Raw genomic sequence first — 25,633 nt, forward strand, 5'->3', positions numbered from 1 at the left:
AAATGCTTCATCACTTTTATGCATTTATCTTAGCTAAAATAAAGACCCCTCCATGGGAGGCCTGTTCGTTGGAGAGGTTGTACCTCAAAGCTCAACTAACTTGGGAATCTTTTCAGAGAGTCTTATCCAATCTCAATTGGTTCTTCAACCCTGTAAATCCTCATTTGCTCCCAAAGGACAGGAAACCTAGAAAACAGATGGACCCCCCATCAGAGGTCTCCTGGATGCCAGTTTTGGAAATGTCTCTACCTGTGGATTGAATGTGAAGCCCTTCTGCTGCAATTCTATCTATAATCTGGCCTCACTAGGAAAAAGTTCCATAGGAGGGGTTCCTGAATAAAGTGACAAGAGGACTCTCCTGGGGTACACACTACCAGAGGTCATCTCTTAACCCAAATGTCCTCCTTAAGAAAAGCTTATTAGCCGACAAGGTGGCTCAGTGAGCTGAACACCGGCTGCTAGTGTGCTGGTGTCATGAGCTTCAATCCAGTGACGCAGATTACGCTTTTCACTACAGGTGGGACAGATGCATGATACCTGTGCAATTTTATTAGAGTATAATCTAGTTCCGGTTTCGGGCATAAAGGTCAGCCTCTGTTATATACTAAGTTGTCCTGGATGCAGTCCTTCTGCTGTTCTGATTGGTTGACCGTTCCTGTCTGACCTATAAGGCCTGGCTCCTGTATCTCAACCCTGGCTTCCACTGTCAGGCTGCCACAGTCCCCGCACTTCTGGCCGCCGTCTTTTCCCTGAAATCTTCTAACCCCGAAAGTTATAACATGACATAACATGTGTATTTGTAAAGGTCACATTCATCCCGAAGGGGCATCTTGGCGCTGAATAACAGATTTTTATTGACACCCAATTCAATAGTACTCATTTTATGGAGCTCAGAGAGGATGAGAGGCTGAGTGGGCCCGCCGGGATTTGAACCTGTGACCATGAGGTCGGACACTGGCCCTTGCAGTCGTCCAATCAGTCACGAGACCCGGCAGAATCCTGAAGACACAAACATGAACCCATTTCTATGACTAGGAGCATGATTGTAAACAGAAATAACAACACACATCCAGCTTCACAAAATGTGTTTATTGCCCTTTCTAGAAATGGCCCCATGTGTCTCTCTCTGGCTTTAGTCTGTGAAACAGTAACTTTTGGGTTGAATGAACTCTCGTCCGTGTGGTCTAAGGCCTGCCTGACTCCAGGGGTCATCTTATGTTTGACAACAGATAACAGTTGTGGTTTTGTGTGACCCTCAGGATCTTCCCTGCTCCAAATTGTAGTGTCTCTGGGGCATAGGTATGGGAAAGGTGGCGCAGGGCAGCGCAGCAAGTCACCTTGCGACTCTGCCATCAAAAGGCCAGGAATGCTCCATATGTATCCAATACGGCGCATTCCTGTCCTTTCCCTAGCGCCGCCGCCGTTTTGGCAGCCTAGCGCCAACGCAGGCCCCCTTGCACCGTGATGCAAGGGGGCCTGTGTTGTAAAATCCATAAAGGTGTTTTCCTTGTTCTAAGTGTGCTGTAGAATGCAGCTCACATGGAAAGAGGAAAAAACGAGGAGAAATAAGCATATTTCTCCTCGTTACACCTCACCTGGGGAGGCATATATTTTTGGCGCATTCTCAGGTTTACCAAATTTGGTTGGACTCAAAAACCATGGTATTTGCGTGGGATCACTCACCGCACCGCCCATGGGATGCTTCCCGTTCGCACAGTAAGGTAACGCAGCGATTTGCGCTGCATTGCCTTACTACAGATTTAGGAAGCCTTTCAAAGCTACGCGGTGGGTTTGCGTGGCTTCATAAATCTGATTTAGAGGCTTGCGTCATGCATGTACCGCTTTGCGTTGTGCAAATGTGATGCAAGCCTCTCAAATATCAATCAATCAATCAATCAATCAATCAATCAATCATAGCACTTGTATAGCGCGCTACTCACCCGGAAGGGTCTCAAGGCGCTTGGGGGAAGGGGGCCGCTACTGCTCGAACAGCCAGGTCTTGAGTTGTCTCCTGAAGGCGAGGTGGTCCTGGGTCAGCCGAAGGTGGATGGGGAGGGAGTTCCATGTCTTGGCCGCCAGGTAGGAGAAGGATCTGCCTCCGGCGGTGGCTCTTCGGATGCGTGGTACGGCGGCGAGGGCGAGGCTAGCGGACCGTAGCTGGCGGGTGGGCGTGTGGAAGGTCAGGCGGTCGTTGAGGTACTTGGAGCCCAGGTTGTGGAGAGACTTGTGTGCGTGGGTGAGGAGCCTGAACGTGATCCTCTTGTTGACGGGGAGCCAGTGCAGGTTCCTCAGGTGGCCGGAGATGTGGCTGCGTCGAGGGATGTCCAGGATGAGTCGGGCGGAGGCGTTCTGGATGCGTTGTAGTCTTTTCTGTAGCTTGGCTGTGGTTCCGGCGTAGAGGGTGTTTCCGTAGTCCAGCCGGCTGGTGACGAGGGCCTGGGTGACCGTCTTCCTGGTTTTGATCGGGATCCATCGGAAGATCTTGCGGAGCATGCGGAGGGTGTGAAAGCATGAGGAGGAGACGGCGTTGACTTGTCTGGTCATCGAGAGGGAGGAGTCCAGGATGAAGCCCAGGTTGCGTTCGTGGTCTGTCGGCTTGGGGGCGGTGCCCAGGGCTGGGGGCCACCAGGAGTCGTCCCAGGCGGAGGGTGATCGTCCAAGGATGAGGACTTCCGTCTTGTCTGAGTTCAGTTTCAAGCGGCTGTTCTTCATCCACTCGGCGACGTCTTTCATCCCTTCGTGGAGGCTGGTTCTGGCGGTGTCGGGGTCTCTGGTGAGGGAGAGGATCAGCTGGGTGTCGTCGGCGTAGGAGATGATGTTGAGGTTGTGTTGGCGTGCGATGGCTGCGAGAGGTCCCTCTGTGACCTGCATACCTGTGAGGCGGCGGAGGAGGACGCGGGTAAGTGGCATGAAGATGCACATGGTGGTAGGTGGCATGGGTGCGTACACGGCAGGGTGTGGTGGAGAAGGTGGGCTAAAGGCCAAACAGTTGTGTTGGCCAGAGGGGTGGATTCTCCTGGATTGTTTGGGTCTGTTCAACTATCAGTCACAGTTTGCTTCCGGCCGCCCCAGCTTAGAGCGTCGGGCAGTGGTACAGCCCGGTTCAGCCCACTTCAGCCGCTGCCTTTCTAACACGCGCCTGATAGTATTTTCCTGATCACAAGGGAACATCCATCTTAAAAGAAGTGCACCTGAGTGCTAGTACTGGTGAGATGATACTTCTTTAACAAGGTTTCTTTATTTCCATTCCTATTTGTTTTTTTAGTCATCCAACGATGTTCAAACTGTGTATTCAAGTTGCAGCAATAATTTAAAGTGAAAAGTCTATTTTCTTTGTACAATCATATTTACCTGTGACGTGAATTAAAACTAAAAATTAGTTTGTCTACCTAATCTAATTCCACCTGCCTGCTAGGAACCACCGTGCTCTGTTCGAATGAAATAATACACACGGTTATTTCGTCTATTCAATATAAAATTAATGATGTCATTTAATGGAGCGAATCTTACACAATATGTACAATCCCCCACTCGCTGTGCAGGCCATACTCGAGATGTATTGTTCTCAAACATTTTGTTTTTGGTAGCCGAGACCCCGCATCAATTGGTCTGGACTGACCACTGCTTGGTCCCTTTCTCGTTCAGTTTGGAAAAATTGCAACCTGGTGGAGAAATCCGCGATATGCCAAAAATAAATTTGAAGAAGCGAACAGCAGAGACCCTTGGTCCAGTACTGTTGGAGAGTCGACCGCATTTAACCAGCGACCCTAATGTAGACACGCCCGCTTGGAACAGGTGGATCGCCGCCGCCCTGGACACCGTAGCTCCAGCCAGGCTAGTTAGAATCTCGAGAAAATCTCCATCTGCCCCCTGGTTCTCAGAGGATCTCAGAGTGGAAAAAAGTAGATGTAAAAAAATGGAGCGCCTTTGGAGGAAAGATTACAGACTATGGCCAAACTGGCTTATAAGAAAGCTTTAAAACAGTTCCACAAATTGATGGGGGTGGCAAGAAAGGACTACTTTGTGAAACGCATTAACAGCGGTGAGAGCTCGGGCAAGGAAATATATAGGATACTCAGCTCTTTCACCAAGCCTGCGCCGCTTGAGAGCAAGATACAAAGTTATCTGACATTTTTGAGAATAAAATCCAGAAGGTCTATGACACCTTCACGACAGAGGTGGAGACAGCTGAAACAGAAGCATTGGGAATTTTAAATATAGAGGATACCTTTCCGGAATTCCTCCCTATCTCCCAACAGGAATCCCTGGCGGAGATCCTAAAATGTAAGTCAGGGTCCCCAAAGGATGCGTGCCCACCAAAATTGTGGAGGACACTGGCTCACCTGATTAAACCCGCTCTGCAGGGGCGTTAGAAACCCCCCGCAGCCCCCGCGGTGCGGGGGGGGCCAGACTTCAGTAGGTGAAGGGGGCCCCTAGCTTATCTGTAGAGAGCTGTGAGAGAGAGGCTTGCTAGAGAAACAAAGTAACAAGTTACATTGTTTCTCTTCAGTCAGAGCCAGGAGCCAGGCCCGGAAAGAGGGTGGGGGCCCTCAGAGACAGCATTCTGCACAGGGCACAGCCTCTGAGAAGGGACGAGGCAGCACAGAGCTGACAAGGGCAGGAGAAGGATTGTAGCTCCCTCCGGGAACAGGATCTGCTGGGACGTACTGGAAGGTAAACATGAATTTGCAATATATGGTTTTGCAATATATGAATTTGCATATATGCAAGTCATATATGGTTTGGATTGGAATTGTTAGTTGTGGAATTGTGTTGTGTGGATTGGATCTGTGTAGTGAAATAATGTGGCATGGTGTGCAGTGTAATTATGTGGATAGTAATTGTGTGGTATTTGGGTGTACTGGTACGTGGAGTGGGATTGTGTGTCTTGGAGTGAGATTATCTGGAATGGTATTTTGTGTTGTGGAGTGGTATGTAGTGGAGTTTCCTTTTGTGGTGTGCTGTTAAACATTGTAGCATGATGTGGAATTGCATGGTGTAGATTGGATGTATGTGGTGTGTTGTGTAATTGTGTTGTTGGTTTGAATTATGTAGTTTGTTGTTGAATTATGTGGTGTGGAATGGAAATGAGTAGAGTTGAATTTGTGTGACGTGAAAGTGTGCGCTGTTGAGTGAAAATTGTATTGAGTGGTATTATGAGGCATGGTGTGAAGTGTAGTTATGTGGAATGTTGGTACGTGGCATAGATTGGATTTATGTGGAGTGTATTTATACAATATGGAGTAGAGCATAATTATGTGTAGGTAAATTATGTGGTGCTGAGTGGTATTATGTGGAGTGTAATTATGTTGTGTGATGAATTGTGTGGGGATGAATTGTGGAATTGTGTGACGTGTGGAATTATGTAGCATGGTGTGGTGTATAATTGTGCGGAGTGGAATTATGCAGCAAGTTGCAGAGTTGTATTTTGTGAAGGGTAATTATGTGTTTTGGAGATGAGTGTGAATATGTTGTGTGAAGTATAATTATATAGGTTGAAATGGAATTATGTGTAGTTGAATTGTATTGTGTGGAGTGTAATTATGTGGTTTGGAGTGGTATTAAGTTGTGTGAAATGTTATTATGTGATGTGGACTTATGTGGTACAGAGTGAAGTGGAAATGTCTGTTTTTTAATTTTTAGGATTGTAATAATGTGGTATGGAATGTTGTAGGGTTAAATTATTTATAGTTGAATTGTGTGGCTTGGAATTCTGAGATGTTCAAATGTGCTGTTTGTGGTAGAATTAGCATAGCTGCCAAGGTTTCAGATTGCTATCTGTGACATTTTCATAATTTCAGTGTAATTATGAGTGGCATTTCAACGACTATGAGTGACACTTTCTCGTGAGCAAAATCAAGCAAGGAAGACGAGGGAATCATATAGATAGCAGAAATTACACCCATTTGAGCAACTAGAAACTCTAAGAAAGTCACAGAACTAAAGTGCGCTAACAGCAGGCTACTGAAAACTGAGCAGAGTCAGACTGTGTGAATGTCACCCATTATTACAGTTAAATTATGAAAACGTCACATTTACCAATCTGAAACCTTGGCATCTATGAGTGAATCAGTGTGAATATGTGCTCTAATTGAGGTGTATTCTTCTGCACCCTCAAGGTGACCAGCCTGCCACGTGTCTTTGCAAATGTGCAAGCGCCAAGCAGTTTTCCAGCTGCTACATGTTATTGTAACTCTACAAAATAAATACATAGGATGTTCTCTGCAGAAATCAGAGGTTTGCCTGCGCCAGGTTACACTTACTTCAGAACTTTAAAAGTGACAGTTAATTCAAGGTACAATCAGGCCTCCCATAATGTCTGGTTACTCTGCGTAGAAATGCTGCAAGTTTTTTTTAAATGCAAATTTGGAGTCAGATTAAACCTTCCAAAAACGAGCTGCTTTCATCTATGAGTAATCAGTCCGTTTCTGGGATGCTAAAATCACGGTAAGACCCTGTGACCTACCCTTTTTTTTGTGAGTCCTGACGAAAGCCGGGGTATTTTTTTGTCTTCACTGGCTGAAACATGTCGACATTATAGCAGAATGGAGGGGTAGAAGACTCATAATAGCCTTCCATACCACCATCCATCGGTCACCTATTTTACCTTTCTTACCTGGGCAAGGAATCCATAATTAAATTGGGATTGAGGTTATCCCGTGCCTAATTTTACTACTATTTCTGCACCTTTATTCACTTGTGATCTCATGTTGGGTATATGTCTTTGTGTTATGTTGTCTTCCCCTCCCTATTGCTCCACCTGCAGCGTTGGCTTGCGCGGAGGTGTGTTAGCAGCCCTATGATGAAGCATGACACAGTATACTGTGTGTGAGGGCAGTTTTAAAACTCTTGGTGGTCTCCCTGACTCTAGGTCACTGCGATTCTGCAAGCGGAGACCCTCTTCTTTTTGTGTTTACACAATCAGCTCGTCTGCGGAGCAAGGTCTGTAGGTGCATTAATACAACACCTGCTGGACGGAGGGGGACCTGAGGCCTCTTCTATGTAAATTGGGCCTCACAGGCTTGCGACCAGCAGGCAGAGGCCCGAACTTGAGAGGCTGGATGAGGCAATATAGCAGACAGTTAGAGCATGCCTCTCGATGGACTCTAGTCAAAAGAGGAGCATTAAGGACTGCAGGAGGGCCAACAGGCGTTGGATGGCTACGAGGTGACTGACCACAGTAACAGGTGGAACTACGAGAGATGACTGGAGGCGCTAACCCTCTGAGAAGCAATCATTCATGGCAGTAAGGGGAGGGGAGATTATGTCTATGCACTCCAAGAGTGTATTGTGTGGTATCAATACAATGTCACCTGGGTACAGTAACGCTTTCGGAAACCATTGTCACGCATTTAGCAATTACTCAATATAACACCCCTAATCAGTGCAGCTATATATCTATCTTGTATCTGAAGAAATCAATGCTCTGACACAGGTAAGAGTTACCAACACACCTAGGTCACAGGAGTTACGGGACCTTCACAATTTACGTTTTTATTTTTCATTCAGGTATGTTGGCTGCTGAAAGTAGCTTTTACCGCCATGTGAAAGTTTCGAAAAAACAAGTAGGAATCAGCCTGGAAACAGACTCCTGCATGTTATTCCTTTAATACTTACTCATCGTAATTTCCATTCCCCGAACATCAAAACAGCAATGAAATTGGGCACTTCAACACTGTGGTGTCATCATGTTGGACTCTAAGATCCCGGCTCCTCCATGCAGAGGCAGACGTTTTTGCACATCGCTCCCCACAGGGAGGTGGAGATTATCCCGGGTCACAACATCCCCCACTCCAGAGCTCTGGTGCCCTTCTCAAGCCCATAGTTCCTGTCAGGAACCAGTCCTTGCAGATGTCACACTCAAAGCGGCTGACATCGTAGGGCTGCCGGTGCATGGCATGCGCCTGCAACAAATCCTCGCGAGACCTAACATTATGGACACACTACGGAAATATGGCAAAATGTAGTGGGCATAGAAAAGGGACATTCATTACAGGACTATCACACAGGCAGCTGTACTGCATAATGAAATGTACCGCATCGCGTTTAGGAGACAGGGGAAGCACCAGAAAACACACGGCGGCAATGTGGAAATAATACTACACCAGCATTGATTAGCAGCACTGGTAGCCGAGGAGGCGCAATGCCTGTTATGCGTGATTTTGCATTTCAGTGCGGTGATGCAGATCACCACACTGAAATGCGTTAGTCTAATGCCAGATGCATGGTCCTTGGCAGGGCTGAATTAGGTGGCGTGGATTTGGACAAGCTGTGCACGCTAAGGCTTTTATGTCATGGGCTACAAAATGGACGTTTGTCTATTTTTATTTGTAATAATAATATTGGTTGTTTCTTTACCTTCCGGTACATTTCTGAACAATTTGTTAAGCTAAATTGCATTGTTGCATTGTGTGCGCATGCAGGGAAGAACGAGTGTCTGGCAGACATGCAAAAAATCCTCCTACCTCTCAGTATTAACTTCCACACTTCTAAGCCGTAATTCCAATCCTAGAATGAGTTACCTGTTTGTTTTAAAACGACAGTTAGTAAAACAAGTAAGTGGTTTACGAGCCTGTATAAGTAGCATAGGTTTTAAAGGGACTTGTTTTCGTGCAAGGTATTGCTTTTCCCGGTTTCTCCAGATAATAATAGGGTTGACAGGATGGTGCGATAACAGAATATTGATACTTGTGGATCTGGTGAGGACTGCGGGCAGGAAGTGCTTGATACTCTATTTGCATAAGAAAATACTATATTTTTTTTTGTTATCCTTCATTAGTTATTAGTAAGGAAGGGGGAAGAGAAGCGTTCACCAACAGCATTCGGTTAGTCTTAGGGTGACAAAGAATGCTGTGGTTTGTGGTAGATGACGCCCAGAAGTCATAGGTATATGTATCAGGAGCTGCCATTGGGAGGAAGTGGAAATGCGCTTTAGATGTTGCCGGTATTGATGGCTACTGTGCGGTTGCAGACTTTGCTGGGCTGACAGTGGGCGCGGAAATGCTACGTTGTCTCTATAGGTTTAATTACATGAATCGCGCATTCTCTCTGGTGTTTGTCCTTGGGGTACATGCTGACTGGTGCTACACATGGGATCAGGTTTGCCTTTGCCAGGAGGTATGGTTTAGTGGGGTACATAGTGTGAATTAATGTTGATGTGAGCAAACAAAAATCGGACCCTTTGTACATTTAATATTATTGTGTGCATCATGCAGAGGATGAAAAGTAGCAGGAACGGCTTTGATGCCGTAGAGCCTAGCAGGAAGAACTGTTTTGGGGTGGTCAGTTGAAGAGATTGTTTAGCATGTTTTAAACTACTACAGTGGCATTGGGGAGGGCAGCAGCTGAAAGGCTCTGTCTTTACTGGTAGGCAGTGGTTAGATGGGGACCAGCCATCAGTCTTTCTGTTGGTGGTGGACAGGGGAACAGTGGGCGGCAGTCACAGGTTCACAGTGATATCCGAGGGGTGGTTTTAAAGGCGGGCCGAAAAGCATAACTACGGGTTTCGTAGGGTTGAGAGTAGAGTTAATGGATGCGTTAGTAGCAGGCACGACGGAAGTGATCTGTATTTGGAGGTGGTCAACTGAGCGGGCATTGCTTGAAGGTGGGCCATCAAGTAGGAGGATGTGTTTGGTAGGCCGGCTGGAGACAGTGTTATGTAACTTTGCTGGAGGGCACAGCAGCAGTATTTACAGATGTATGTGAATCGCCCGATGAAAGGGCGGATGTGACCAATGGAGGAACCAGATTCCATTTTTTATGGCTGGGGTAAGCCCCTGCAGTACAGCGGGTCACTGGCCTGAGAGCTCATGACTGACGTGGAGAATAGGGGGCCCCCTCCATGTACTTTGCAGGGGGCCCCCTCAAGTTTCGTTATGCCACTGCCACTCTGAATCATATATGGAACACCTCACTTTCCATGGGCACCTTCCCTGATGTCTGGAAACATGGGTTGTTATTGCCCCCTATGAAAAAGCCTAATGTGGACCCGGAAGAGCTTAACAACTACCGCCCGATCTCATTAATGCCAGCACCGGCGAAGACGTAGGAAAAGATAGTACAGCGCCAACTGGCTAATTTCATTGATGGGCATGACATTTTGCATGACACCCAGTCCAGTTTTCGGTCCGTTTTTAGTACCGAGACAGCGCTGTTGGAGGTGGCAGGGTCAGTAAGAATGACTGTGGACACAGGAGCTTCAGCGATGTTGGTGCTTTTGGACCAGTCCACAGCCTTCAACACCATGGATCAACTTCTGAGGGTCAACCCACCAAAAACCTAGAGATATGGTTTGACAAGAAGTTTAACTTCTCCACTCAGATCAAGAAGCTTACAGGGCAGTGCTTTGGCACACTAGAATCCCTTAGAATGTTTCTACCTTTCCTCCCTAGATCAGCAAGGGAAACGGTTACCTGGGCTTTGATATCATCACGCGTTGATTATGCTAATGCCCTGTACATCAGCCTGCCAGGCTATCTCTTGAACAGACTGCAGGTAGTCCAGAATGCCGCTGCCAGGACTCCTCTCAATATCCCTATAAAGACCAGCGTGAGGCAACACTTGCGCTATCTCCACTGGCTACATGTGACAGAAAGAGTTAAGTTTAAATCCCTTGTCCTGGCACACTCAGCTCTTTACGGACACGGTCCTGCCTACCTGAGAAAGCGCTTCAGGTTTTATGTTCTTTCCAGACAGCTGTGTTCAGCCACGCAGCTTCTTGCCTTAAAGCAATTGGAGGGAGCTCTCGTGCTTTTAGGGCGGCTTCAGCCTGGAATCTACTTCCCTTGGACCTCTACAGCATTCAGGACCCCAAGCTCCTCAGGAAGAGAATAAAAACATTTATTTTTATCTAGTAGTCCTTTTCCACCCTTCCCCCATCAGGTTTGCACTGGGGCACTTTTTGAGGAGCTGCGCACGTTACAAATTTCATAAACATAAACACTGATCCTAACACCAGGCAGGAGAAGAACATGTAATATACAGAGGGAGGGGCCCTCACCTTCACAGCTGAAGACTTACTCCTGGCGACTCCGCGCCCTGGTTCTTACCTAGCAAAAGGTTGGTGAGCAGGAAGGCGCCCAGCTGGTTAGTGGCGTATGTGAGCTCCAGGCCCTCGGAGGTGACACATAAAGGGAGTCCTGGCAAGCACAAGAAATATACTGAGTTTTACTTTATTCACATAGTCGGTCATAGATGTTCATGTCTTCATCCTAACTTGATCATTACAACCTAACACCTTTAATTGTGTGGTTTAGCTTAGGTCATATAATCTTACTGGCTCACTCTGATAGGGTGCAGCTTGGCAAGCACGTAAATAAACAGACAACAATTATAGACATATATATATAAATATATTCACTGAAAAAAACATAGGTTTCAGGCACGTTATAGTTAGGAATTAGCATTTAAAAAAACTTAGAAATTCGCTGAAAAAACCATAGGTTTCAGGCACGTTATAGTTAGTTGGACATTTCACTCGTACAAAACCATAGAAATTCCCCCGTTATAGTTAGTTCAGCTAACTATAACTTGCGCGCCCGCAATGCACTGCTGATGACGTCACATATTACATCACTCATGACATGGTCAGTGACATCACTCATGACATCACTGATGACATCACAAATGACATGGCTAGTTGGCGCCCTGGGGCCCTCAGGATTGAAGGTGAATTATTTACCCAACTTAAAACGCGCCAAAGGACGTGTTTGCACACGTCACCTCAGGCCCCGTCCCCTCCCTTCACCACTGTGTAAATGTACCCTGTGGCCGTTTTAAGTTGGGAGATTAAGTCCCCTTGAATAATAAGGGTCCCTAGTGTCCAACTAGCCGACTAGGTACCTCCAGTAAGCGCCACAGAGCTGCGTTGCAGAGAGGTGTAAAAAGGGGCACAGCCTAGATCACCTCTCTGCAACACAGCGCAGTGGTGCTTACTGGAAGCGCCTGGTGGGCTAGTTGGCACCAGGGGCCCTCAGGATTGAAGGGGAATTATTTCCCCAACTTAAAACGCACCACAGGGCGTGTTTGCACACGTCACTCCAGGCCCCGTCCCCTCCCTTCACCACTGTGTAAACACACTCTGTGGCCATTTTAAGTTAGGAGATTAAGTCCCCTTGAATCCTGAGGGTCTCTAGGGTCCAACTAGCCCACTACCTCCAGTAAGCGCCAGAGAGCTGCGTTGCACAGAGGTGTAAAAAGGGGCGTGGCCTCTGAACACCTGTCTGCAACGCAGCTCTGTGGCGCTTACTGGAGGTAGTGGGCTAGTTGGCCCTCAGGGACTCTCAGTATTGAAGGAGAATTAATTCCCCAACTTACAACTCGCCAGGGGGCGCTTTTGCACAATGGTGAAGGAAGGGGGCAAGGCCTGAGGTGACGTGTGTGCAAACACACCCTGTGGCGTTTTTTAAGTTGGGGAATTAATTCCTCTTCAATCCTGAGTGTCCCTGGGGGCCAACTAGCACACCAGGTACCTCCAGTATGCGCCTGAGAGCAGGCCTACGGGGTCAGGGTGTTTCTACCATGCCCCCTTTTTGCATTTTGCGCATTACTTTTTCTGTTTTGATGGCTACCAACACTTCCTGGTTTGGAGTGTTGACAGCCAATTAGCATAAAGCTCGTGATTGGGAGGGTGTGCGGATCCTGAGCGGCCATAGATATATATGTGTTTTTACTTTTGATTTTCTCAGCAACTACTGAACGGATTTACACCATTTAACAAAAATGGTTCTTTCTGAACCAAGAAATACCTCTTTGCCAACATTGGTGTAATTCTGTTCAGCAGTTCGGGCTGTAGCCGTGTCTAAAGTTTCCTATGGAAAATTGCATGGGGAAAACAAGTTTTGGGACCCCCTTTTTTCTCGGCCCCCGCTTGACAAATCACCCTGAAACTTTCAAGATAAGAGCGGACCAGAGCGCCCCACGAGTTTTGAAAATTTCGCGAAGATTCGTCAATCGGCGCCAAAGTTATTGGGAATAGAATGTTGCGAATTTCCTATGGAAAATAGGTCTGAACTATAACTATCTACTGGCGACCGCCAGTAGATAATATATATTATCTACTGGCGGTCGCCAGTAGATAGTTATAGTTAGGACCATGTTTCCATAGGAAATCTCAAAATTCTATTTTGAATAACTTTGGCGCCGTTCGACGAATCCTCGTGAAATTTTCAAAACTAATGGGGCGCTCCGCTCAGCTCCTACCCTGAAAGTCTCGGGGGGATTCGTCAAGCGGGGGCCGAGAAAAAAGGGGGGTCTCAAAACGCGTTTTCCCCATGCATTTTCCCATAGGACCTTTAGTCGAAGTTACAGCCCGAACGGCTGAACAGAATTACTTGAAATTTGGCAAAGAGGTAGTCCTCAGGTCAGGGATGTGCCTTTTGCATATATGGAGTCAATCTGTTCAGTAGTTCCTGAGAAAATTGCAGTTAAAGTACATAAATATCTATAGCCGCGCACCGTGCGCGCACGGTGCATGCACCCTAACGTGCGTGAGCGTAATTCTGATTGGTGGTTACATGTCAGTAAACGTTCGAATCGGTCGAAATCAGGAAGTGTCGGCCGCCATTTTGTTAGTTTTGAGTGCGAGAGTGAAAAATGAAGCTGGCGAATGTGAAAAGTGGGCAGGGTAGAGAGTTCCTGACCCCCTAGCCTTTGTCAGGGGGTCTCTGAAGGACCCCGAAGGCAGAAAAAAACATTTAAATTTCTTTTAAAAAAATCGCGGGGTGCGCGCACCGTGCGAGCACGGTGAAACCCCCCCCTAAAAAAAATGTTAATACATAATTTATTGTAAAATAAATATATATAAAAAAAAATTATAAATACATAACTTAGCATTTAAAAAAACATACAAATTCACTGAAATAACCATAGGTTTCACACACGTTATAGTTAGGAATTAGCATTTAAAAAACCTTGCAAATTCACTTAAAAAACCATAGGTTTCACACATGTTATAGTTAGGTGGACATTTCACTCGTAAAAAACCAATGAAATTCCCCCGTTATAGTTAGTTCAGATAACTATAACTCGCGCGACCGCCACTCTATCAAAAGGATGATGTCCTCAGTGATGTCATGAGTGATGCCACTGATGTAATATGTGACGTCATCAGCAGTGGATTACGGGCGCGCGAGTTATAGTTATCTGAACTAACTATAACGGGGGAATTTCATTGGTTTTTTACGAGTGAAATGTCCACCTAACTATAACATGTGTGAAACCTATGGTTTTTTAAGTGAATATATATATATATATATATATATATATATATATATATATATATATATATATACACACACACACACACACACACACACACACACACACATATATATATATACACACGTATTATCTACTGGCGGTCGCCAGTAGATAGTTATAGTTAGGACTGAGTTTCCATAGGAAATCTCAAAATTCTATTTTGAATAACTTTGGCGCCGTTTGACAAATCCTCGTGAAATTTTCAAAACTAATGGGGCACTCCGCTCAGCTCCTATCCTGAAAGTCTCGGGGTGATTCGTCAAGCGAGGGCTGAGAAAAAAGGGGGGTCCCAAAACGCGTTTTCCCCATGCATTTTCCCATATAACCTTTAGTCGAAGGTACAGCCCGAACGGCTCAACAGAATTACTTGAAATTTGGCAAAGAGGTAGTCCTCAGGTCAGGCATGTGCCTTTTGCATATATGGTGTCAATCTGTTCAGTAGTTCCTGAGAAAATTGCATTTAAAAGCACATACATATCTATATGCGCGCACAGTGCGCGCACCGTGCGCCCACGGTGCCGTGCGCAAGCGTAATTCTGATTGGTGGTTACATGTCAGTCAACATTCGAATCGGTCGAAATCAGGAAGTGTCGGCCGCCATTTTGTGTGTGACAGTAAAAAAGAAAGGTATAGAACGTGAAAAGGGGGCAGGGTTCAGAGTTCCTGACCCCCTAGCTTTTGTCAGGTGGTCCCTGAAGGACCCTGAAGGGTGAAAAAATATATATATATTTTTTTTTTAAATCGTGAGGTGGAAAAAAAAAACATTAAAAAAATATAATTAAAAATCAAATTTAAGTGTTTAGATGTTAGGTGGCTCTAAAAAGAGCCGTTGTGTTAATTGAGGAACAGAGGAACAAAAAAATTGAAAAAATTATAGGGTGCCGCATGTGTGCTGCTGTATCTTGCTCTCTATTAGGGGAATGCTGGTGTCCCCATAAGAGAGAAGAGCATTGCACGCATTGCACCGTATATGCACCCTCTTGAAAAGAGGGTGTATATCCAGAGAAACAGAAGCAGGTGAAGCTGCCGCCGCAGATGAAGTGCTCGGCTGAGCTGCCGATGATGTGCTCGGCTGAGCTGCTGCGGATGTGCTCGGCTGAACTGCTTGAGGGTTGTCTCTAGCAGCTCGAGCAAAAGCCACAGGATGTACTCCTTTAACGTGCCTGATCATAGTGAAGATACTAAAAGAGTATTTCTTTTTAGGATCTCCTCTTGATAAGACAACACCACAAATAGTGCAGGTGACTTTTGGAGCATTCACCTTCTTCTGCCCCTCTGGAAATCTAAAAAATTGCCAGATAAAAGAATCTTTCTATTTCCTCTGTCTCATAAGGGTCTCCTGCTCACTCCCAGAAGATGACTGCTGCTCTGCCATTCTCAAGTACTGGAGTACTGGAAAAGCTGCTCAGCTCCTTCTCCCAGGGAATCAGAAGAAATAATGAGGGGAGTGGGTGTGGTGTTGGAAGTTTCTGGAACTGAAACTACTATAAACCAATGAAAAGTGTTGTTTCTTATTCACATGACCTGAAACTACTATAAACCAATGAAAGGTGTTGTTTCTAAATCACATGACTTGCCGTGCACGCACTGTGCGCGCACAGTGCGCGCACGGAGCACGCACGCATGCACGTACGAGCATGCGCGCATGTGCGTACGGAGCACGCACGTACGGAGCACGCATGACGTACGCATGTGCACGTGGAGCACGTACGCATGCGCACACGAAGCACATACGCATGCATGTACCATGCGCGCAGTGCGTGCACGGTCAAAAACCCTTAAAAAAAAAACAATTCAAAGTGTTTATATGTTTATAGAAGATATTAACTATGCTGTTCAACTTTATCCAAATAAAAAAAAAAAAAGAGCTGAGCCATTCCATATTACAGGATAAAGTCAATCTATAACTATATACATAGGTAGGTTATTGTAAAATAAATATTTAAAAAATATAATAATACATTCATAAATTAGCATTTCAAAACCTTGCAAATTCACTTAAAAAACCATAGGTTTCACACACGTTATAGTTAGGAGTTAGCATTTAAAAAACCTATGGTTTTTTCAGTGAATTTGCAAGGTTTTTTAAATGCTAATTCCTATCTATAACGTGTGTGAAACCTATGGTTTTTTCAGTGAATTTGCAAGGTTTTTTAAATGCTAATTCCTAACTATAACGTGTGTGAAACCTATGGTTTTTTCAGTGAATATATATATATATATATACCAAATAAATATTTTTGACAGTGGTAGTTCTAGCTTCTAAACTTTACCTTTGCTGTTCCTGTCATGTATGAGGTATCTCGCTTTCATTACAAAGCTGCATTTGTAAATATCAAACTATTTTAGCTAATCTTGCTTCAGCCAAATAGTGATAAAAATACATTTCCTCATTTTATCACTATAATCCATATAAAGATGTTATTAATTTTGGACCAAAAGAAGTTTTGAAGAATTGTATTAGCTTTATCATGACCAGCTCTGGTGACTTTGTCTTGCAAAAAAATCACTAAATTATTTTCTAATAACAATATCACCCTTGTTTGAACATATCTGACTTTCCTCAGGTATCACGTTAGCTCATCAAGAAGCATTTTTACCAACAAGAAAATATTGACCTCACAAATGGCACCCTTGCAGGGTGAACCAGCAATGTCTGATTGACACATATCTCTAAATTTCACCTTACTAAATGGATCACAGCTTTCCGCACCCCAGCTTCCCCCAAATCCATGGCCCAGCATCTCAGACACATAAGATCAGCCGTTAGAAACAAAAGGGCTCACTTATGGGATTTTGGCGTAGGGCAGCAGAGCAAGGCAGCTTGCTGCACTGCCCTACACCAAAATGAAGGTGCAGGAATGAACCGTATTTAAGCAATACTGTGCATTTCTGTCCTTTCTGCTTGTACTAGTGCTGTTTCGGCAGCCTAGCGCCCATGTAGGCAACCTTGCACCATGGTGCAGGGGTGCCTCCATTGCATGCAGGACAGCTTTTGTGCAGGAAGGGACACCTTCCTGCACAAAAACAATCCTAAGAGGCGTTTTCCTCTTTCTTTGAGTGCTGCAGAATGCAGCACACTCGGAAAGAGGAAAAAACGAAGAGAAATAAGCATGTTTCTCCTCGTTTAGCCTCACCTTGGGAGATGTACGGATTTGGCTCTTCCCTAGGTTTACATCACTTTGTAAATCTGGGGCCGCTGCAAATTCCATGGGTGTTGCATGGGAAAACCGACCGCAACACCCATGGAACACGGCACGGCTACACTGTGGGTAAAAAAGGGACAAAAAGATGGAACACCACTCCCAATGACCTCACTCTTCTCAAAGCCCTCAGATTGTACACCACTGTCAAAGCCATCTTATACCATACAAAAGTGGCCAAGAAAAGCAAACACCCTTCAAACTGTCCAGCATTGCACCAGTGCGCCTGCCAGAGACGTCAATCCTTAAATCCGTCGACAAGTGCAAAAAACCCAATTGCTTCTTAACCCAGAAAATCAACAAAATCAGATCCCATGTGAAAGACACGTTTGCCCAGTTCCAACATCAGACTGCTCTTCTCCAAACTGGAAAGCCTTCAAACTTATCTCACACCACCATCCCTTTCCACTCAAGGACACTGCATGGAAAGATAGCACTTTCAGTTATTACATTTCTTTGGCGAGACACCATGACCCTTGTCTCAACTTTGTCCTTGTCCTCGTCAGATAAGGCGCCTTCATGAAAACCGTAAAACATGAGAGATCCTTTCTTTGCTGTAAAAACAGCTTTGGATCCAGGTGACCTCTCCAACCAACGCCACATGAAAAACGAGCTGCTTATCAAAACAATCAGAAGAAGAAAATCAGAAAAAGAAGTATCCACACGCGCCCAAGACTGGATCTGAAAGAATAACATCTTCAAGATTACCAATCCATTTTAAGATAAAGGTGTAGCACAAAGGCAGCTACTCCTCAAGTTGTTGACAATGCCCTGCTCATCAGAGACAAAACAGACCTCTCTCCTGATCCTGCAGAGACTTTCTGCAGCCTCCAACACAGTCTGCAACTTGAAAACATGCATGGATTTCTCTAACACAGTCCAGCTCAGCCTTTCTGTAGCTTCCACCACAGTCTGCATCCTGAAAGCACGCATGGATTTCTCTAACACAGTCCAGCTAAGCCTTTCTGAAGCCTCCAACACAGTCTGTATCTTGAAAACATGCATGGATTTCTCTAACACAGTCCAGCTAAGCCTTTTTGCAGCCTCCAACACAGTCTGCATCTTGAAAACATGCATGGATTTCTCTAACACAGTCCAGCTAAGCCTTTCTGTAGCTTCCACCACAGTCTGCTTCCTGAAAACATGCATGGATTTCTCCAACACAGTCCAGCAAAGCCTTTCTGCAGCCTCCAATACAGTCTACATCTTGAAAACACACATAGATTTCTATAACAGAGTCCTGCTAAGTCTTTCTGTACCCTCCACCACAGTCTGCATCCTGAAAACACACATGTATTTCTCTAACACAGTCCTGCAACTGTTTGCCTTCTCTCCAGACAACAACTATTACGAATGGAAGCCTCAACATCCTAGAGTTTGCCCATGTCCTGCAAAGTTCCATAGGGTTATACACCCATGCCTATCATCATCATTCTCCACTTATAACACCTCGAAGCAATAGTTATGGCGAGCAACCTCAAGATCCATTAATACTCATGTTGCTCAGCTACACCTCAAAATCAAAACCGGTCTCAAGTTCAACCCTCAAAAGAATGTGGTCCTCATTTATGGGATTTTCGCATAGGGCAGCGCAGCAAGTCACCTTGCTGTGCTGCCCTACGCCAAAGTGAAAGGGCAGGGATGCACCGTATTTAAGCAATACGGTGCATTTGTGTCCTTTCTCCTTACGCTGGTGCTATTTCGGCGGCTTAGCGCCAACGTAGTCACCCTTGCACCATAGTGCAAGGCAGGATTGTTTTGTGCAGGGAGGTCACCATCCTGCACAAACACAACCCTGAGAGGCGTTTTCTTCTATGTGTGCTGCAGAATGAAGAAACTTTCCTCTTCAAAGAGCACTACAGTTGGACACAACAGAAACATGCATGCCACCTACCACCTGCCTGTGACCCTGTGATCATATCCCTGAGTTTTCACCCTCTGTTGCGTCTCGGCTAGGTTTGCGCTATGGATGTACATCTGCTTACATACATACTCACAGGCATACATACTTAAACAAAACACTTTACATACACTAGTAATACACAGATGTGCCATATAACTGGATATCAATATGTCAATCACAACAAACACCTCAAATAGCACATCAGCTGTGTCACACACACAACATCCAAAACAGCACAGATATACCACTTAGTTGGGTGTCAGCATGCTCGCTGCAGCCTGTAACCAAATGGCAGTAGAATAACCTGCTCCAGAGGTTGTTCTATCCACTGAGCTGTCCATAAACCTCCTAACGAGCTGCAGTGTTTAGAACCTGCCCCTCCATGCCTCCTCTCAATCTTACATGCATGTATGTGTGCATGTATGTATGTATACATGGGATTTATAGAGTGTGCAGATACTTCAAAGAGTGTCCTGGTGCTGGTTTCCAAGGTCTCCTGCACCTCATGGTCAACCTATTACTCTTTTTGGCAGAGCCATGTTTTTAACTTTCTTTTAAAGGTTGCTATAGGTAGGTATAGATAGATATAGATAGGCATGACTTCCTAGTCTGCACAGAGCAGGCGCACTTATGTGCTAGTCAATGGTCCCTTGGCCACCCAAAAATTTAAATTATCTATCTGCCTGTGGCTGAAGGACACCAACAGTGAATTTATGATGGCACCTATTTGCCCGCTGCCCTCATGTGTACACAGCTTCCAATATCAGTCTTTGTTCAGTCACTCGATGCCCTGTTTCGCCACGCCATCTCTTTTGCACCCGCGACCAAGAGCGCCACAGGCTCCCCATTCTCGATCCAGATCAACAAAGTCAAGTCGCACCTTACCTGCCCCCACTGACTTCAAAGGGACACTGGCAGCCTCTTCATTCGCCATCGTGATTGTTCGAACAAGATTTACATGGTCACTACGCCCTCCCTACCTACAGTGCGTTGACTCTTCGCTCCAGCCCGATGCAGGGATTTGCCTGACATTTCACCGATAAATGATTTTGAGATCGAGGGCTTGTACATCATTTGCAAACGATACCTGCCAAGTGTACCCTACTTGGCAAAGGATATCCCGCAACAGGATCTGTTCAGGTACTTGGTCTTTCAGAGTTGCCAGGTTTCACCCTCTAAATTGACTTACTGGACTCTTTAACCAGCCACATGGAATTCAGGGAACTGATAAAGACCAGTCACTTTAAAGAAAACTGGCAGTCTGCGTCCACAACCAATCACCTCATCCAGCAGCCAACGCCACCAGGGGCGGCTCCTCCATTGTGGCGCAGGAGCATCGCCCCACCTGCTGCACGTGCACCAGGCACACACATTAACAAAATGGCTTTAAATACCATTTTAATAATGTGTCCAAGGATCAGCGCGACGGCAGGGGCCAGGGCTGATTAGTGCGACTGCACGAGTAAAGCAGCCCCCTGCCAGTGCGCATGTCAGATTGTCCAGCTGCCTACAGCCGACCAGTCTCACATGCGTACTTCAAAGCCTGCAATCCCAAAGCTGGAAAACAGCCGAGGCATTGCAGCCGCAGGCCTCCAGCCTCAAAATGAGCCAAACTACAGCTCCAGGATTGGCTGGTTTCGCCTTCCCTTTCTCCCGAGCCGAGGAGAGTGCCGGGAGGAAAGAGCCTGCATCCAGAGCCTGCGGCAGCGAGAACACAAAAAGAGCGCCGGGCGGCAGGTAAGTGCTTTGTATTTTTTTTTAATGTATATTGTCTGTTTTTTCCCTCTCCACATCGTTGGCCCCTCCCCGCCACTCCTCCCCCACTCCAGCCGCTACTGAACACCACCTCAGCAACTGACCAAGCATGCATCACATCAGATAATAACCGCGTGCCCCACTGGTGCTTCCAAATTCGTAATTATCAAAATTTTTGACTTCCTATTCATAGTCTGTTCTGTATTCACCACCCACATGGTATGTAGCATAGTCCAAGATGCAATGAATTAAAAAAAAACATAAGAAAATAACTTGAATTAGTTTGACGGGAAGTGAAGGTGAGGTGGCTTTTGCTGATGGTAGCTGATGGTGAAGTGGAGTCATTAAGGAAACTGTGGCTAGCAGGATGATACAACTATGGCAGAGTGCTGAGTACAGGTTTAGTTCAGCTGTACAAGGACATAGGCCCGGATTACGAGTTTGGTGGACAGGGTTACTCCGTCACAAACATGATGAATATTCCTCCGCCATATAACAATTCCATTATATCCTATGGGCTTGCAATACCACCGATGGATTTCCGTCACATTTGTGATGGCGTATCCCATTCGCCAAGATCGTAATCAGGCTAATAGTCATTGTTAGTGTTGGTGGGTTTGGGCTTTTTTTTAGTAAATCATGTTGGAGAATCTAGTCTTAGAGGGTTGGCATTACTAGGAAACCATACAATTTTCACTGAGACAGGAGTAACCATCATATTTTTAAAACAGAAAGCCACACATACCTGATGCACCAGCATTATTTACAAGGATATCCAGGCGCTTCTCGTCACGGAGCACTTGCTCAGCAAAGGCCCGCACTGAGGCCATGGAGCTGGTGTCGATTATCCTCAGGACCACATCTGGATTTCGGGTCTTCTTCTGTATTTCTCTCAAGGCCTCTTGCCCCCTCTCTCTACTTCTGCATGCCAGTAGCACACGGGCATTCCGCCGCGCCAAATCTAAAGCAATGCACTTGCCGATGCCTGGAGCAGAGGAGGATGACAGTAAAAAATGATTGCCTGTTATAAGCAGCAGATAGAAGTATCTGGTGCAAAACCGGTTATTTCATCCCTTCAACCCTATCATACAAACAGCAACGCACAACAAGCCTTCATCATGACTTGGTACTAGAAGATGTAGTGTACATCAACACAAAGATACAATGAAACTATTGCTGTAGACTGCTATAGTGGCCTCCCCATATACTCATTTCATCTCCCTCACACCCCAGGGTCACTGGTCATCTGTGTATTGACCGAATTCCATATTCAAACTCTTTACTTGATTGGAGGGATGTCATTCCATTCACAGAGTCTGTTCTAAGGCACACATGTGGTCCAGGATGGAATTGAGGGGCACTCAGTCTATTCTGTAGGTAGGAGACATATGAAGTACAGCATTTGCCAAGGAGCCATAGCACGGGTAGATTAGAGGAAAGTAATAGAAGGCAGGAAATTGTTCTTCATTGAAGGCAAGGTCAAGGTATGGCAGGTGAACAAGTTACTTACCTTCGGTAACAACCTTTCTGCTGGATACCTTAATTAATCGTAAACCCCTCACCATGCCAATATTCCCCAGACAAGAGAATGGATATAGAAACTTTTAGAGCAGTTCTCCTATGTGCTGATAGGTGGCATCGTGGGGCATTGACGTTGTTCCGCAATGAACGTGATCAGCAAAGCCGCCTATAAGCTCCACCTATGCGTGCTGACGTCAGTTGCTTTCTAGGCTGTCAATGCCATCAGATGCAGAGCCCATCGGGGTTGGTATGACCAGTGTGCAGAGCCCTAGACTTGGGACCTTTTTGGATAAAAAAAGAAGAGTCCACTTAACAGAAGAGGGAGGCAGATGGGCCGGTGAGGAACCTGCAGTTAGACAGAGTATCCATCTGAAGACTTATTCCTGAAGATGGACAACTTGTTCTTCTGATGTATACTTTAACCGCTGATTCCTGACCTAGTTAATAAATACCAGAGTTGTACCTTCCAACGTGGGGGGCCTGTGAACTGGCTGATACAAAAAGGTCCTTCAGGGCTGAGTGGAAAAAATGCCTCTCTTGACAAGCCTGACTGTCAGGGCAGTAGTGCTTTGTGAACATGTTTACCGAGGCCCATGCAGCCGCCTGACAGATTTCCAGAACAGGCACTAGGCGTGGTAACACAGTGGTAGCAGCTTTGGCCCTTGAAGAAGCTCTCAATCTGCTGGGGGATGCTTCTTCGCCAGTGTGCAGCAGATATTTACGCAGAGGAAAATCCATCAAAAGATAGGTCACTTTTGCATTGTCCTGTGCTTCTTTGCCGCAGTGAGCTAGTGGAGGTGACAGCTGACGGCTGCGGGTGTTCTGGCCAGGCACATTAAGGTGTTTACATTTCTCAGCATAGTCTCTCTAGTGACTGGTGGTGGAGGTGACAGACGCGGCCTGCGGGTGTCCTGGCCAGGCGCATTAAGGTGTTTACATTTCTCAGTATAGTCTCTCTAGTGACTGGTGGTGGAGGTGACAGCCGCGGGCTGCGGGTGTTCTGGCCAGGCACATTAAGGTGTTTACATTTCTCAGCATAGTCTCTCTAGTGACTGGTGGTGGAGGTGACAGACGCGGCCTGCGGGTGTTCTGGCCAGGCGCATTAAGGTGTTTACATTTCTCAGTATAGTCTCTCTAGTGACTGGTGGTGGAGGTGACAGCCGCGGGCTGCGGGTGTTCTGGCCAGGCGCATTAAGGTGTTTACATTTCTCAGCATAGTCCCTCTAGTGACTGGTGGTGGGGGTGTTCTGGTCAGGCGCATTAAGGTGTTTACATTTCTCAGTATAGTCTCTCTAGTGACTGGTGGTGGAGGTGACAGCCGCGGGCTGCGGGTGTTTTGGCCAGGCGCATTAAGGTGTTTACATTTCTCAGTATAGTCTCTCTAGTGACTGGTGGTGGAGGTGACAGCCGCGGGCTGCGGGTGTTCTGGCCAGGCGCATTAAAATGATTACATTTCTCAGCATAGTCTCTCTAGTGACTGGTGGTGGAGGTGACAGGCGCGGGCTGCGGGTGTTCTGGCCAGGCGCATTAAGGTGTTTACATTTCTCAGTATAGTCTCTCTAGTGACTGGTGGTGGAGGTGACAGGCGCGGGCTGCGGGTGTTCTGGCCAGGCGCATTAAGGTGTTTACATTTCTCAGTATAGTCTCTCTAGTGACTGGTGGTGGAGGTGACAGCCGCGGGCTGCGGGTGTTCTGGCCAGGCGCATTAAGGTGTTTACAATTCTCAGTATAGTCTCTCTAGTGACTGGTGGTGGAGGTGACAGCCGCGGGCTGCGGGTGTTCTGGCCAGGCGCATTAAGGTGTTTACATTTCTCAGTATAGACTCTCTAGTGACTGGTGGTGGAGGTGACAGCAGTGGGCTGCGGGTGTTCTGGCCAGGGCAGCATAGTCTCTCTAGTGACTGGTGGTGGAGGTGACAGCCGCGGGCTGCGGGTGTTTTGGCCAGGCGCATTAAGGTGTTTACATTTCTCTGTATAGTCTCTATAGTGACTGATGGTGGAGGTGACAGCCGCGGGCTGCGGGTGTTCTGGCCAGGCGCATTAAGGTGTTTACAATTCTCTGTATAGTCTCTGTAGTGACTGATGGTGGAGGTGACAGCCGCGGGCTGCGGGTGTTCTGGCCAGGCGCATTAAGGTGTTTACATTTCTCAGCATAGTCCCTCTAGTGACTGGTGGTGGGGGTGTTCTGGCCAGGCGCATTAAGGTGTTTACATTTTTCAGTATAGTCTCTCTAGTGACTGGTGGTGGAGGTGACAGCCGCGGGCTGCGGGTGTTCTGGCCAGGCGCATTAAGGTGTTTACATTTCTCAGTATAGTCTCTCTAGTGACTGGTGGTGGAGGTGACAGCCGCGGGCTGCGGGTGTTCTGGCCAGGCGCATTAAAATGATTACATTTCTCAGCATAGTCTCTCTAGTGACTTGTGGTGGAGGTGACAGGCGCGGGCTGCGGGTGTTCTGGCCAGGCGCATTAAGGTGTTTACATTTCTCAGTATAGTCTCTCTAGTGACTGGTGGTGGAGGTGACAGGCGCGGGCTGCGGGTGTTCTGGCCAGGCGCATTAAGGTGTTTACATTTCTCAGTATAGTCTCTCTAGTGACTGGTGGTGGAGGTGACAGCCGCGGGCTGCGGGTGTTCTGGCCAGGCGCATTAAGGTGTTTACATTTCTCAGTATAGTCTCTCTAGTGACTGGTGGTGGAGGTGACAGACGCGGTCTGCGGGTGTTCTGGCCAGGCGCATTAAGGTGTTTACATTTCTCAGTATAGACTCTCTAGTGACTGGTGGTGGAGGTGACAGCCGTGGGCTGCGGGTGTTCTGGCCAGGGGCATTAAAATGTTTACATTTCTCAGCATAGTCTCTCTAGTGACTGGTGGTGGAGGTGACAGCCGCGGGCTGTGGGTGTTCTGGCCAGGCGCATTAAGGTGTTTACATTTCTCTGTATAGTCTCTGTAGTGACTGATGGTGGAGGTGACAGCCGCGGGCTGCGGGTGTTCTGGCCA

The 25,633-nt window shown here is 46.5% G+C and overlaps 1 protein-coding gene across 1 annotated transcript in view; it reads right to left on the reverse strand.

Annotated features, from left to right (window-relative positions):
* Positions 1–25,633, reverse strand: part of LOC146863440 (retinol dehydrogenase 12-like) — a 142,231-nt gene that overhangs the window by 81,500 nt on the left and 35,098 nt on the right. Inside the window, exons 2-3 of the mRNA XM_085642872.1 lie at positions 21,866–22,105; positions 11,049–11,138 (exon numbers count right to left, since the gene is read on the reverse strand). Of these exons, the coding sequence (XP_085498998.1) occupies positions 11,049–11,138; positions 21,866–22,105 (330 nt within the window). The remainder of the gene's footprint in view (positions 1–11,048; positions 11,139–21,865; positions 22,106–25,633) is intronic.

Source organism: Triturus cristatus, chromosome 2_2 (genome assembly GCF_964204655.1).
Source record: "Triturus cristatus chromosome 2_2, aTriCri1.1, whole genome shotgun sequence".
Taxonomy (NCBI): Eukaryota; Metazoa; Chordata; class Amphibia; order Caudata; family Salamandridae; genus Triturus; species Triturus cristatus.